At 35.4% G+C, this 15,586-nt stretch overlaps 1 protein-coding gene across 2 annotated transcripts in view; it reads right to left on the bottom strand.

Annotated features, from left to right (window-relative positions):
* Positions 1–15,586, bottom strand: part of LOC120592792 (vascular endothelial growth factor receptor kdr-like) — a 309,580-nt gene that overhangs the window by 149,328 nt on the left and 144,666 nt on the right. For both annotated transcript variants that reach the window (XM_039850483.1, XM_039850476.1), the window contains exons 25-26: positions 14,916–15,038; positions 14,699–14,810 (exon numbers count right to left, since the gene is read on the bottom strand). In XM_039850483.1, the coding sequence (XP_039706417.1) occupies positions 14,699–14,810; positions 14,916–15,038 (235 nt within the window). The remainder of the gene's footprint in view (positions 1–14,698; positions 14,811–14,915; positions 15,039–15,586) is intronic.

Raw genomic sequence — 15,586 nt, forward strand, 5'->3', positions numbered from 1 at the left:
GCATTTCTATATACTAACAACGAACTATCCAAAAGTGAAATTAATTAACAATCATATTTACAATAATATTGAAAATAAAATACTTAGAAATAACTTTAACCAGGGAGGTGAAAGATTTGTACGCTGAAGACTACACATTATTGACGAAAGAAATCAATGAAGATCTACATAAATGGAAAGACGTTCTGTATTCATTGATTGGAAAACTTAATATTGCTAAAATGTCCCTATTACCAAAAGCAGTGCTATTCCCATCAAAATCCCAATGTCATACTTAAGAGGAGAAAAAAAAATAATACAAAATTTCATATATAATCACAATGTTCCTCAATATCTACAACAATCTTGAGAAAGAACAAAACTAGAGGTATCGCACTTCCCAATTTCAAAATATATTGCAAATCTATAATAAATAAGATAATATGATACTGACATAAACATAAATACAGACCAATAAACACAATAGAGAGTCCCCAAATAAACCCATACATATATGGTTAACTGATCTTCAAAAAAGGTACTAAGAATATACAATGAGAAAACAATAGTCCTTTCACAAATGGTAGTGGGAAAACTACATATATACATGCAAAGGAATGTATCTGGACCTCTGTCTTATACCATATGCAAAAATCAAGTAAAAATGGATTAAAGACTTAAACTAAGATCTGAAAATGTAAAACTCCTAGAAAAAAAAATCTAGAGGAAAAGCTTCATGACATTGGTCTAATAAAGGATTTCTTGGATATGACACCAAAGCAAGGCAACAAAAGCAAAATTATACAAACAAGACTATATCAAACAAACAAAGAAAAAGCTCCTGCACAGAAAAAGGAAACAAGAGAGTGAAAAGTCAAACTATGCAATGAGAGAAAATATTTACAAATTAATATATCTGATAAGATATTATTTTCCAAAATATGTAAGAAACAACTCTACCTCAATGAACCCAATTAAAATATGAGAAAATGAATTGAATAGACCTTTCCCTAAGACATGAAAATGGCCAACAGGTACATGAGAAGATGCTCACCATCACTTATCATCAGGGAAATGCAAATCAATACCACAGTAAAGTATCACCTCGCACTTATTAGAATTGTTATTATTAAAAACAATAAAGATAAGCATTGGTGAGGATGTGTAGAAATTACATTTCTGTACACTTCATGGGAATATAAAACGATACAGCTGCTATGGAAAAGCAGCATGGAAATTTCTCCAAAATCAAAACTAAAACTATCAAAAGATCTAGTGATTTCACTCTTGGGTTTGTATCCAAAAGAATTTAAATCAGAACCTCAAAGAGATATCTGCGCACCTATGTTCATTGCAGCATTATTCATAATAGCTAATATATGGAAACAGCTCAAATTTTCATATGAATAGATTAAGACAATGTGATATATATCACAATTGAATATTATGCAGCCTTAAAAAAGAAAATACTATAATTTGTCACATGATGGATGGAACTGGAAGACGTGGTAAGTGAAATAAGTCAGTCACAGAAACACAAAAGGACAATTACCGTCAAATATTTCATGATCCATATATATGAGGTATATAAAATAGCCTAACTTATAGAAGCAGAAAATACAATAAAGGTTGTTAGGGAATGGGGAGGGAAAAATGTAGAGTCATTTAATGGTATAATATTAGTTATACAGATGAATGAATTTTAGATATATGCTGCACAATATAGTGTCTATAGTTAACAATACCATGTTGTGCTCTTTAGCCTTTGTTAATCTGGTAGATCTAATGTTAAATGCTCTAATAACACACAGAAAAGCAAGGGACAGAAGAAAACTTTTGGAGAGATGGATGTGTCTATTACTTTGATTATGGTGATAATATATGGGTGTATAAAAGAGTCCTAGCTCATGATACTGTATATATTAAATATGTGCAGTTTTAAAAATATCAATTATACCTCAATACAGCTGTAGAAAAAGAATGTATTGAAAATAAAGCTGTGATCAGATATAAAAAAATATATTTTATAAGTATTTATTATGCAAAAAACTGGACAGATACACATACACACACACTTGTCTGGTTTGAGTGTTAATGATAGAGTTGTTTCCATAGATCCTGGATTAAAATGATCAAGTAGGTAAAAGTTTTTAAAAGCCTATCCATAATATAATCCACTCTTCCACTTTCTACTTTTGCTCATACTCTTTCCTCTTTCTGAAATACTTTACCCGTTCCTTTTCCTGAAACTTCCTCCCCAAACCTCAATTTCATCTTGTTATCCTTTAGGCCCAATTCAATGTGCTTATTCTCTAAGAGACTATTCCTACATATCCTTTCTCCTGCAAAAGTAGAAATTCATTTTATCCTTCCTGTTTTCTTTATGGTTCTTTTTTTTTTTTGTCTGGACTTTTATTTTAGGGTTTGTGACAGCCTGTCATGCATTAGAATTAGTTGAGTATATTTTTCTCTTCCCAACACAATTGTTAGTCCCTGTAAGCTAAGAACTGTTTTACTTCACAATGCTTTGAATGTAGAAGGCACACACCAAATGTTTCTTGAAATAAATTATGACTCCGATGTAATAAGCTTCTAATCCATTTAATTGGTACATTTTTCTTCTTTTTTCTTCTAAAAATCAATGATTTGTGATGATGTTAATAGAGGTTAAATGAATAGAAACCAGGTTTTACTTTATTAATGTGTTAGAATTTCAGCATTTATTATCAAAAGTGACATTAGGTATGTTATATCTATTGCTTGGGTTTTCATAATGGTTAATTGCTGTGCCTAGCTCTAGGGGTAAGAAGAGGGGGAGTAAAGCAGTACTGGGAATTGAAACTTTATTTATTATTGGTCAAAATTACAAGGGCACAAAGACAGTGGGGATTGACATTTTAATAGCATCTTTCATTGCCCAAAGTTATTAAAGTTGTCTGTTTTCCCTACTGAGTTAAAAGCGGGCCTACCTATGACCTCTGCTGGTGGGACCAAACCTTAGCAGTGGGTCTTGGTTAAGGTGTTGTTCAGCCAGTGGATACAAGTTCAGTCAGTGGGTACAACCGCAGTCTTGAAAGCAAGTGCTCGGTTTCAAACTGAGTTTCTGGCTGTGATTTGTGGAATGGCTTCATGAAAAAAGAAATGAGAGTAATATACCTAGTTCTTCTAGAAAACAAAACAAAACAAAACAAAACTTTTCTTGGGTTAGAAGTGTCTGTTAAGCAGCTTCCACTCTCAAAGTAGCATATGTAAGTAGGTCAGTATCTCTTTAGGAAAACACTTCCAACGCTCTATTTAAGGCCAGAATAGATTATAGTTCTTGGGAAGAATGCCTTGCCATGATATTGCGTCAATCTTGTGCCTCAGGTTTTCACTAAGATTGGTAGAACCTTTGCTTGGCCTCTTTAATCTCCCAGCAAACTAGCTCCTGGATACCTTGAGATACAATCCTGTACCTGGTAGCTGGTCACAGGTTTGCTTTCAAAGGTAAATTATAAACCTCCCTCAAACTAAATATTTTCATGTTTTAAAACTCTTGTTACCCTCCCAGTGATTTCTTTCAGCTCTGAGTTTGGCCTGATTTGACATTCCAGGCTTAATAAGGATTGTCAGGAATATAGAGATGAACCTTTTGGGATGCCATTGTGAAGGAGCAAGTCTTTCAATCCTTATTAACTGGCCCATGTTCTCTCCCTTCCACCTGGTATCAACTTCAGGATCTGTGTGAAGATACATCTTATGAGCCTTCTTCCACTCTCCTGAGCCAGGTACAAGTTTTGCAGCAAAATTCCTTCCATTATAGTATCATACAATTTTGATAATCCATGTAACATAATTATCACAATGTACATACAAATGAGAACTTACACACAAATGCTTTAAAAATAAAGGTATTTTTTCGTGAAATAGTCTAGTATTTGACTTTCTTCTGTTTTTATTTAGGAATTAGATATAATTTTAGCCACCCATCTAAAAAATCTGAGAACTTGATTCAGGAGACTGAAATTCTAACCGTTGAATACACTAAACACTTTAAAGGCACTTAATAGTTCAAATAGGACCTTAAAACAACAACCTTGTGATATTGTAATCATTAATTCCATTTTATACATGAGGAATTGGGACCCAGATTGAAGTAGTGACCTACTCAAGTGATACAGCTAATAAGAGGCCATATTGAGATACATACTGAGGTCTATTTTTTTTAATTAAGTTTATTGGGGTAACATTGGTTAATGCAATTATATAATTTTTAGGTGCACATTATAAATTGACATCTGTATATTCCATTGTGTATTTACCACTCAAAGTCCAGTTTCCTTCAGCTAGAATATATTTGATACCCTTTACCCACTTCACCCTCCCCTTATCCCTTCTATTTGACCCCCTTTACTGCGTCTACCTTCCCCCTCCTCCCTGACACTACTAGTCTATAGTTCTCTGGTAACCACTAGTCTATTGTCCATGTCCATGAGTCTCTGTTTGTCCTGTTCATTTGTTGCTTTTAGGTTTATATCCCACATATAAGTAATATCATGTGATTTTAAACTTTTTCTGTCTGGCTTATTTCGCATAGCATGATTATCTCAAGGTCTATCCATGTTGTCGCAAACGGCAGTATTTCACTTCTTTTATGGCTGAGTAATATTCTATTGTATATTTGCACCACAGATTCTGTAGCTAATCATCTATCATACGACACTTTGCTTGCTTCCATGTCCTGGCCACTGTGAATAATCCTGCTATGAACATCGGTGTGCAAATATCTTTTCAGATATGGATTTGCAAGTCTTTGGGGTAAATAGCCAATAGAGGGATTGTAGATCACATGGCAGATCAATTCTAAGTTGTTTGAGGAACCTCCATACTGTTTTCCATAGTGGCTGTACCAATTGCAGTCTCACTAGCAGTATGTAAGTGTTCCTTTTTCTCTGCATCTTCTCCAACATTTGTTATTACTTGTCCTGTCGATTATAGCCATTCTAACAGATGTGAGATGGTATCTCATTGTGGTATTGATTTGGATTTCTCTAATAGCTAGCAATGTTGAGCATCTTTTCATATATTTGTCCTCTAAGGAGAAGTGTTTGTTCAGTTCCTCTGTCCATTTTTTTGCTTAGATCATTTGTTTTTTGTTGTTATTGACTTGTATGAGTTCTTTGTGTATTTTGGATATTAGGCCTTTATCGGAGGTGTTGCTTGCAAATATATTTTTCTATTCAGATGGTTCTCTCTTTACCTTGTTGACGATTTCTTTTGCTGAGCAGAAGCTTTTTAGCTTGATGTAGTCCCATTCATTTATTTTAGCTTTTATTTCCTTTGCTTTTGAAGTCTAATTCATGAAACCCTCTTCAAGTCCAAGATCGATGAATTTAGCTCCTATGTTTTCTTCTATGCATTTTATTGTTTCAGTTCATATATTTAGGTCCTTAATCTATTTTGAGTTAATTTTGGTGTGTGGTGATAGACAGTCTACTTTCATTATTTTGCAGGCAGCTTTCCAGTTTTCTCAGTACCATTTATTGAAGAGGCTTTCTTTTCTCCATTGTATGTTTTCGTTTATTTTCTTGAAAATTATTTGTCCATAAAAATATGGGTTTACTTCTGGACTCTCGATTCTGTTCCATTGGTCCATGTGTCCATTTTGCTGCCAATACCATGCGTTTTGATTACTGTCACTTTGAAGTATAATTTGAAGTAGGGCAGAGTGATGCCTCCAGCCTCATTCTTTTATCTCAGGATGGCTTTGGTAATTGGGGTCTTTTGTGCTTCCATAAAAATCTGATGATATTTTGTTCTATTTCTTTAAAAAATGCCGATGAGATTTTGATGGGGATTGCATTAAATCTGTATAATGCTTTAGGTAAAATGGTCATTTTAACTATGTTGATTCTTCCAATCCAAGATCACGGAATATCTTTCAATTTCTTTGTAGCTTCTTCGATTTTTTTGAATAGAGTTTTATAGTTTTCATTATATAGGTCCTTCACTTGTTTCGTTAAATTTATTCCAAGATATTTTATTCCTTTTGTTGCAATTGCAAAAGGAATTATTTTCTCCACTTCTTTTTCTGACAATTCATTATTAGAGTATAGGAAAGCTATGGATTTTTGAATATTAATTTGTTATCCAGAAACTTCACTGTATTTGCTTCTTGTTTCTAGTAATGTTCTTGTGGACTCTTTAGGGTTGTCTATATAGAGAATCATGTCATCCACAAATAGTGACGGTTTGACTTCTTTATTTCTTATTTGGATGCCTTTTATATCTTTCACTTGTCTGATTGCACTTGCTCGGACCTCTGATGTTATATTGAATAACAGTGGCGAGAGCGGACAGCCTTGCCTTGTTCCCAATCTTAGAGGCAAGGTTTTTAGTTTTTCTCAATTAAGTATAATGTTGGCTGAGGGTTTGTCGCCTTTATTATGTTAAGGTACTTTCCTTCTATACTGATTTTTTAAAGTGTTTTGACCATAAATGGATGCTGTATCTTGTTGAAAGCTTTTTCTGCATCTATTGATATGATCATATAATTCTTATTTTTTAATTTGTTATGTGGTGTATCACATTAATCAATTTGTGTATGTTGAACCATACCTGTGCCGCTGGAATGAAGACCACTAGATCGTGCTGTATAATCTTTTCAATATGTTGCTCTATTCGGTTTGCTAGTATCTTATTTAGGATTTTAGCATTTGTGTTCATGAGAGATATTGGTCTGCAGTTTTCTTTTTTGGTCGTTATCTTTACCAGGTTATGGTATCAAAGTTATATTGGCCTCATAAAATGAGTGGGGAAATATTTACTCCTCTTCGAATTTTTGGAAGAATTTGAGGAGAATAGGTATTAAATCTTCTTTGAATATTTGGTAGAATTCACTGGTGAAGCCATCTGGTCCTGGACTTTTACTTTTTGGTAGGTTTTTGATGATTGTTTCAATTTCCATACTGCTGATCTATTTAGATTTTCCAGTTCTTGATTCAGTCTCGGAAGATTGTATTTTTCTAATACTGGTCCATTTCTTCTAGGTTATTAAATTTGGTGTTATATGCTTTTTCATAGTATTCTTGTATAATCCTTTGTATTTCTGCGATATCAGTCATAATTTCCTCTCTTTCATCCCTGATTTTGTTTATTTGTGTCCTTTCTCTTTTTTCTTTAGTGAGTCTAGCCAGGGTATTGTCAATTTCATTAACCTTCTTAAAAAAACAGTTCTTTGTTGCATTTATTTTTTCTTTTTTGTTTTGTTTTGTTTTCTGTTTCATTTATTTCTGCTCTAATTTTGATTATTTCTTTCTTCTGCTGACTTTTGGCTTCATTTGTTCTTTTTCTAGTTTTATAAGGTGAAGTGTTAGTTTTTTATTCAGGTTCGTTTTTGGTTTTGGAGATAGGCCTATAATGATATTAACTTTCTTCTTATGACCGCTTTTGAGGTGACTCAAATGTTTTGACATGTACTATCATTATCATTTGTTCCTATGTATCTCTTGAACTCACTTTTCATTTCTTTTCTGACCCAGTAATTCTCCAGTAGCATGTCGTTTAATCTCCATGCATTTGTGGTTCTTCCTGATTTCTGTCTGCAGTTGATTTCTAGTTTCAAAGCATTAAGATCAGAGAATATAGTTGGTATGATTTCAACCCTCTTATATTTGTTGAGGCTATCTCTGTCCCAGTATGTGGTCGATCCTTGAGAATGTTCCATGGGAACTAGAGAAGAATGTATAAGCAGCTGTTTTGGGAGGGAAGGCTCTATAAAGGTCAATTATGTCCAGTTGGTCTAATGTGTCCTTTAAGGATGCTATTTCCTTATTGATTTTCTGTTTGGATGATCTGTCCATATCTGACAATGGGGTATTTAGGTCCCCTAGTACAATAGTGTTTTGGTCTGTTTCTTCCTTGAGTTCAGTTAGTAATTGATTTATATATTTTGGGGTCCCTGATTGGGACGATAGATATTAATAAGTGTTATGTCTTCTTGATGCATGATTCCTTTTATCATTATGAAGTGTCCCTCACTATCTTTCTTTACCTTTTTTTTTATTTTGAAGTCTATTTCATCTGATATTAGTACCATTCCTCCCACTTTTCTCTAAACGCCATTTGCTTGAAATATCATTTTATAACCTTTCACTTTGAGTCTATATTTGTCTTTGGTGCTGAGATCTGTCTCCTGGAAGCAGCATATGATTGGGTTTTGTTTTTTGATCCATTCTGCAACTCTGTGCCTTTTTATTGATGAATTCAGTCCATTTACATTTAGAGTGAATATTGAAATATGAGGTCTTCTAATAGCCATTTTATCTTTTGCTTTCTGGTAGCTTGGTGTTTCCATTGCTTTCTTGTTCTTGTGTTTCTGTTTTCTTTATTTGGTTGGCTTTTGTGGGTTTTCCCTCTGGTCCTTCTTGTTTTATGTTATATACTTCAGTTTTGAATCTTTGGCATGTGGTTACCATTACGAATATGTAAAGGATAGTTATATATATATGTGTATATATATATATATGTATATATATATAACTATATATATACATATATATAGTTATATATATATACAGTTGTCCATTTTCTTCTGCGCATGTCTTACCTCCATTTCCCTTTGCAAATTTGGATCTTTGAATCTCCCCTTTTAAGTCATTGTTATTTCAGTCATTGTTATTTATCCCTATATATGCTGAACGTTCATTATTATCGTGTTATAAAAATTCTCTTCTTATTTTTTAAGTTTATAATGCCCTGTTCTTAGTAAGGGTTGTACTCCTCTGCTTCTATTTGACTGATAGTCACTTTACTCCTGATTATGTTTTTTTTTTTTTTTTGGTCATTATTTTTTAGGTGAACTGACCCCTTTCAGTATTTCCTATAATGCAGACCTTGTAGTGGAGAATTCCCTCAATTGTTGTAGATCTGGAGAAGTCTTAATTTCTCCTTCATATCTAAAGGAGAGCTTAGCTGGATGCATTATTCTAGACTGGTAGTTCCTTTCACTTAGTATTTTAAATATTTGATACCATTCCTTTCTGGCTTGTAAGGTTCGTGCTGAGAATTCCAAGGATAATGTAATGGGTTTACCTTTATAAGTTATCGTTTCTTTCTCTCTGACTGCCCTGAGAATTCTCTTTGTCATTGATTTTTGATAATTTTAATACAATGTGTCTTGGTGAAGACCATTTTGGGTTGAGATAATTGGGTGTTCTGTTGAATTCTTGAATTCTAAGCTGAAGATCATTCCTTAGATTTGGGAAGTTCTCGTCAACTATTTGTCTGAAAATGCTTTCTAGTCCCTTCTCTTTTTCCTCACCTTTGACAATGCGCATTATTCTTGTTTCCTCTCTTGATGGTATCAGCTAGTTCTTGAATTTCTCTTTCATTATTTTTCATTCTTCGGCTTCTCTCTTCTTCCTTCTGATTTATTTCTAGATTTCTGTCTTTGATATCACAGATCCTTTCCTCCACTTGGTTGACTCTATTTCCCAAGCTTGCTATTTCATTTTTCAACTCTTGCCATGTGTTTTTTATCTTCCAAAGATCTATTTTGTTATTTTTGAGGGTTTCAATCTCCTTGCCCTGCTCATCTAGTTGTTTTTTCAATTCCTAGAATTGTTGTTATGACTCATTTCGGAACTCACTGAGTTTTTTCAGAAGTACTATCCTGAATTCTCTGTCATTTAAGTTGCATAATTCTATGTCTGTAAGCTTATTTTCTGGAGATTTTTCTCTTTCTTTCTGAGATGCCTTGTCACTTTTGTTGTTCATAGTGTTTATTTGATTATTTCCCCATCTGGGCATTAATGGAAATGTATTCTGCTTTTTTTCCAGAATGCAGATTTATTATATAAAGGTTTCTCTTTAGTCTGTTGCAAAGAAGAAGCTTTTCTTTTGGTTTCCAGTAAGTGACATCTAAGCCTCTTGGTTCTCTGCTTTATATAAAGCTTAAAAAGCCTTTTTATTTTCTGATAAATATTTAATCACACTCGCTACCCTCAGTTTCATTCCTTGTCAATGTTAGCAACAGCTCTGGTAGCATTTGCTCAGATTCCCCTGGGGCTCCATGGTGTTTTGTCTTGGAGGGTATGCGGGGAGGGGCCCTCTGGGTTCAGTTTCGGGGACTGTGGCTCAGCCTCAGTTTTGCAACTGCACTTGGTAAAAAATCAACCGTTGTTTCTCTGCCAGCTGCTTCTCTGACTTCTGTCCTGATGACTGAGTCCTGCTGTCAGCCAGACACAGGGAGCACACAACTTTCCCAGACAGGGCTGTTCAGGGAATTCCCCACTCAAACTCACCACTCCTTCTCCCCTCCCCCTCCTCCTGCAGGGAGTTCTGGTGGCTGGGAGAGGCAGGTTCTTTATTTGTCCCGTGCACCACACGACACCCGGGGTTCCTACCTGTGGTAGCTTTTATGCGCGGATCCCACGCTCAGACATGCTGTTGTGCAGTTTGGATGTTTTTGTTGAGTTTTAGATGTTCAGTCTATTGTTGTTTCAAGGGATGAGATCTAGGGACATCTCTCATTCTGCTGTTTCCTGCAGTTTCCTCCTGAGATCTATCTTGAAGTCATATATATTATCTTTCTCCATGTACAACTCTTTGCCGATATATTTCTGTTTCATCTCCATCTAAAGTTCTTACCATGGCCTATAAGGCACCACATAAAATTGTTCTAGGCTATTTCTCTATTCCTATCATTTACCACTCTCCCCTTTACCAAGTGCTCTCTATCCACAGCAGCACCTCACTGTTCTTCTGAAAACTTCAAACATGTTACAACCTCAGGGCCTTTGGACTCACTGTTCCTTATGCCTTGAATATTCTCATCCCAGATGGCCAACTGGCTAGCTACCTCTCTTTCTTCTACTCTCTGCTCAACTGTCACCTTATCTGAAAAGCCTCCTTTGCCACTCTATCTAAAATATTATACCCCATCACACTCTATCCTCTTAGCCCAATATTCTATTGATTAATTAATATCAGTCTTCCCTGGTAGAAGGCAAGCTCCTTGAAAGCAAGCATTTTTGTCAGTTTTGATCACTTATAGATACCCTCAGCTCATAGAATTGTGTCTAGCATATATTAGGCACTTGATATATACTTGTTATTGGATTTGACATATAAGAGAAAATATGTGCATCTGGTTAAAAAGTTGCTTTCCTGTGTTTTACTCTCAGAAATAGTGCCTTTTCTCAGGCTTGCCTATAGGTGCACAGATTGTTGGAACCTCTTACCTTTGTCCACATCAATAAGCCTGAAATATCACAATAAAGAACTTTACTTGGGGCTACAGAGAGCCATTTGCTGTTCTCTTCAAAATTTCCATCACAAAGCATCATCAGAAGCCAGAGAACAAACTTGGAGCCATTAAGACATTGATAAGAGGAAGCAGGTGTTGATGATTGTATCTAGTTAAAGGTGATATGATCCATTTCAGAAACACAAGAACCATTTCCACAGTATCACAGAATGACATATCCAGAAGAAACTTTGCATAATTAGATATATTACCTCCCTTGATTGACTGGCCCACAGAGGAGTATAACCCCTTGGTGCACCAGCAGCTAATTAGAAGTGCATCCTGGACTTGTAATCATACATTGTTCTGGCTACAGAGGACCTCAGAGCCCTTCTAACTAAAATACTCATTTTTTAATTAGTTTCAGGTATACAACATATTGGTTAGACATCACTTCAAAGACTCAATTTTATAAATGGGGGATCGAGGCCCAATAAAGGGTTGTAAATTAGTGGAACAATAAATTGGGTGCTTATACCTTCAGAATTATTTTTATAAATTGCCCTAATAAGTGGAATGTAATTGGATACCTAGGGCTCGATTTTCATCTTAATAGGATGCTAAGATGTACCATATATGTGTTGTCTTTCACATGAGGATCTTGAATACCATATCCGTAAGAATTTAAGGTGGAGCACAACAGCTGTCTATAATCCCAGAGCAATTCTTTCTTTCTTTTTTTTTTTTTAATGCAGCTCTTGGCAGTAAATTTCTGATCAAGACGTGAGAGGTGAGGTTCATAAACAAAAGTTTGGAGGATTTTAATAAGTCCTGAGCATGGGTCCTGATAGTTGGGTTTATCAAATCCTGAACACTTTCTAGAGAAGTACATGCACGGATCTGGCAACCTCCACTACAAAGCACATTGAAAAGAGGCCTACCTAAAGGTAGAGAAATAAACTAGATGATTTTGGGTAAGACTTGTAATTCTGAGATGATGCAAGGACTACAACTACCTACCTGCCTCAGTTTCTCAATGACTTCAGTGTTTACTCCAAGAAAAGCCTTCTTTATAGGAAATGACATTAAATCTAATATTAGATTTGGGATTTGAGTCCCAGCTATGCCTGCTAGTTTTTGTGTGACCTCAGATACATCAGTACTTTCCTGAGGCTCAGCTTTCTCATTTACAAATTGTGGATACTAATACCTATTCTAGCTCATGGGAAGTTGGAATAATTAAACTAGATAATAACAATTTTTTAATAGGTTCAGTAACTTGCAATTTACAGAGCATTTTTATCTACATTATTATGTACTTCTTACAAATGCTAAACTTCTTGGAGAAAAACTGCTGTTATTCCATGTGTTATTATTTAATAGTAAGATAGATTTAATAACATTTTATTTATATAGTATTTAGGTTTTCAGTTCCCTCACCTTTTAGGAACAGGATCTGCTTATGGAAATAGCCCTGAAAGCCTATGAACTCCAGCTACAAAATAAAATAAAATAAAATAAAATAACCAAGAAAAACAAAAGATGTGTTGCTGCTCTTCGAAGACACAATGTGATCAGTGGATATGGGTATCAAAGCTTATAAAATTCAAATCCTGCTGGAAGTAAATTTGGAAACTGAGAGAAAGGTAGAAGAAAGACAAAGAGGAAAAAAAAACAGGAAAATAAGAGAAAAGAAGTTAGTAGGAGCAATGTCAGATTGAAAGTTTACTGAGGCAAGAAAATTTATAATTCATTTACTTATTTCCATCAAAAAGGTTAAAAGAACAAGTGTAAATATTCATCCGTCTCAAAGTTTGGCTTGTTTAGATACCTTGCTTTCCTGAGCACTCTGTATAATGCGGTGTCAGTGCTTCTACATCTCGGGAAACACTGGGGAAAGGCATGCTAGCAGCTAGCTTACCTCCCCTGCTCCCAAAGAAGCCTCTCCTGAAAAGGCTATGTGTGTAAGATAGGTTGAGTGCAGTCATTCCTTTTTGAGCAAAGAACTGATACAGATAATTCTGTTCTGAAATCTAAGTTGTCTGATATATCAATATTTATTATTGGCAATGTCCTAATTTACTGCTTTAGCTTTTGATCTCGCATGTGACTTGGGTAAAAACCAAATTGTGTCTTTTCCCCTTTGTTCAAACATCTTTTATTTTTCCACCTCTTAAATATCTTTTATCTCAGAGACTAGACAAAGAGACCAGACTTTCTAGATGAGGGCCAAAGCAGCCTCTGTGGGCGAGACAAACATCTTCCAATCACTTTAGATCTCAGTGATCTATAAACATTTGAATTTTCTATATTCAGTGACACACATACTTAACAAAATATTTATCATGTGAGTTATATGCTCTTGGCTCCCAAAAAGGCATTCCTGGATGTTTTTAATAAAAACCTCTTAGTACCACAGAGAGAATTTGGATTCAGGTTCATGGAAAGAGAAGAATCAGATGTAAGATGCAGTCCTAATATATGTAAGGGCATTGTTTTCTTTATTTAAAAAAAAAGCCTTGTATACAATTATCAGCTCCAGGATTCCTGATGAGTTTAAAGTTTTTCTTCCAGATACCAGGAATGTAGGACTGGGAGTTTGGAGGACTGGTTTCAAGCTTTACTGTGGCACTTTATTCAGAGCTCAACAGAATTTAGAAATGCTGACAGCATATGCTATGTCTTGGCAGTATGCATGATGATTAGAAGTAGGATTTGAGAGTTATACAGCCTAGGTTCAAATTCTGGCTCTTTGAAAGTCTTTAAAAAGATACTTTGTGCCAACAAAGCCTTATCTGATATGTGTACCTCTCTTTCTCTCTAACCTCACCTCCACCTACTCTTACCTTCACTCATTCACTTCAGCTACAGTAGTTGCCTGATTCTCAGACTCACTGCACACACTCCAAGCTTGGGAACTTTATACTTGCTATTTCCCTTGCCTATAATTATCTTCTAGATAGCTGTGTGGCTCATTTCTTCACTCTTCATGTCTTTATGGAAGCATTTCACTTTCTGTGAGGCCCTACTTAACCACTCAATTTAAAAACCAATCTACATTCTGCTCTATCTCAATACTCCCTAGCTCTCTTTTCTTATTTTTTTTCCATATTATCTAACATCATCAAAAATGTTCTGTATTTTATTTATTAATTGTCTATGGTTAGCTTTTTCTGACCAGAATGCAAGCTCCATGGTGGCAGGGATTATCATCTGCTTTATTTACCATTGTGTGCCCAGAACTTAGAATGCCTAGCACATAATAGTTTCCCAATAAATATTTATTGAAAAATTTGATCAATCAGTAAATAAACGAAACAAATTTTGTTGATGTTACTGAAGACACAATGTGATCAGTGGATATGGGTATCGGTCACAAGACTTTTCTGCCTGAATCCACTATATCCACAACCTGAGGTCTTTTAAGTTCTGGGATTATAGCCCATGTTGACTGGGCATAGTGAGTGGGTGGCCATAAAGAGATGCACTTACCCAGAGAGAATATTTCCCACAGCAAGACTCCAAATGACCAGACATCACTCTGGGTAGTATATACCTTATCAAAAATGGCTTCAGGTGCCATCCACTTAAGTGGGAGTCTTGCCTAGAAAACCAAAATGGGAGAGAGCCATGAGAAAAACAGCCATAATTACCAACAGAACCCAAGAGCCTAGGCTTGGGGATTTGTGCCAGCAAACCTTGAACTTACATCTCCTTTCCAGACATAGTCAGGGTCTTTGTAGATGTCTCTGGCCAAACCAAAGTCACAGATCTTCACAATGTTATTATCAGCAAGAAGGATGTTCCGAGCAGCCAAGTCCCGATGAATGCACTGAGGAAAGGGACAAAGGGGGCTCAGAGGGCAGCTAGGCTCTAGGATAATACAGATTTACAGATTCACACCCATGGGAAAGGCTGAGTATTGAGTCTAGAGGGAGAAAGAAATGAAAATCCAGTAAAGGAAAGTGTCTTAGAAGTGCTCAGCTCAAGAATAATGTCTTTGAGCTAAAATTTACTGTCTGATGAGTTGGTCTGTTCTAATATTTGGTTGTATGCGAAAAATCTCAACTACACTGGAATAGTTCCTCCCATTTGGCTATCATTAACATGTTTTGTCCCTTGGACACTGGAATATTACCTTAGAATATAAATCTATTCTCCCCACTGCATTCCACTGCTAGCTCTCTGGGTCACAGAGACCCTTCCTTCTCTCATTTGAACCACTGCAATGGTATTCTTACTGTTATCTTTACCTCTAGTCTAGCCCCATGAACTAGTCCATAGTCCACTCTAGTCCCCAAAGTCTAATTCCTTAAGCACAAACCTGAGCATGTTCCAACTTAAAACTTTTAATTTTGTGACAATTGGAAACCATCAAAG

The sequence above is a fragment of the Pteropus medius genome, unplaced genomic scaffold (assembly GCF_902729225.1).
Source record: "Pteropus medius unplaced genomic scaffold, Ma_sr-lr_union100, whole genome shotgun sequence".
Lineage (NCBI taxonomy): Eukaryota > Metazoa > Chordata > Mammalia > Chiroptera > Pteropodidae > Pteropus > Pteropus medius.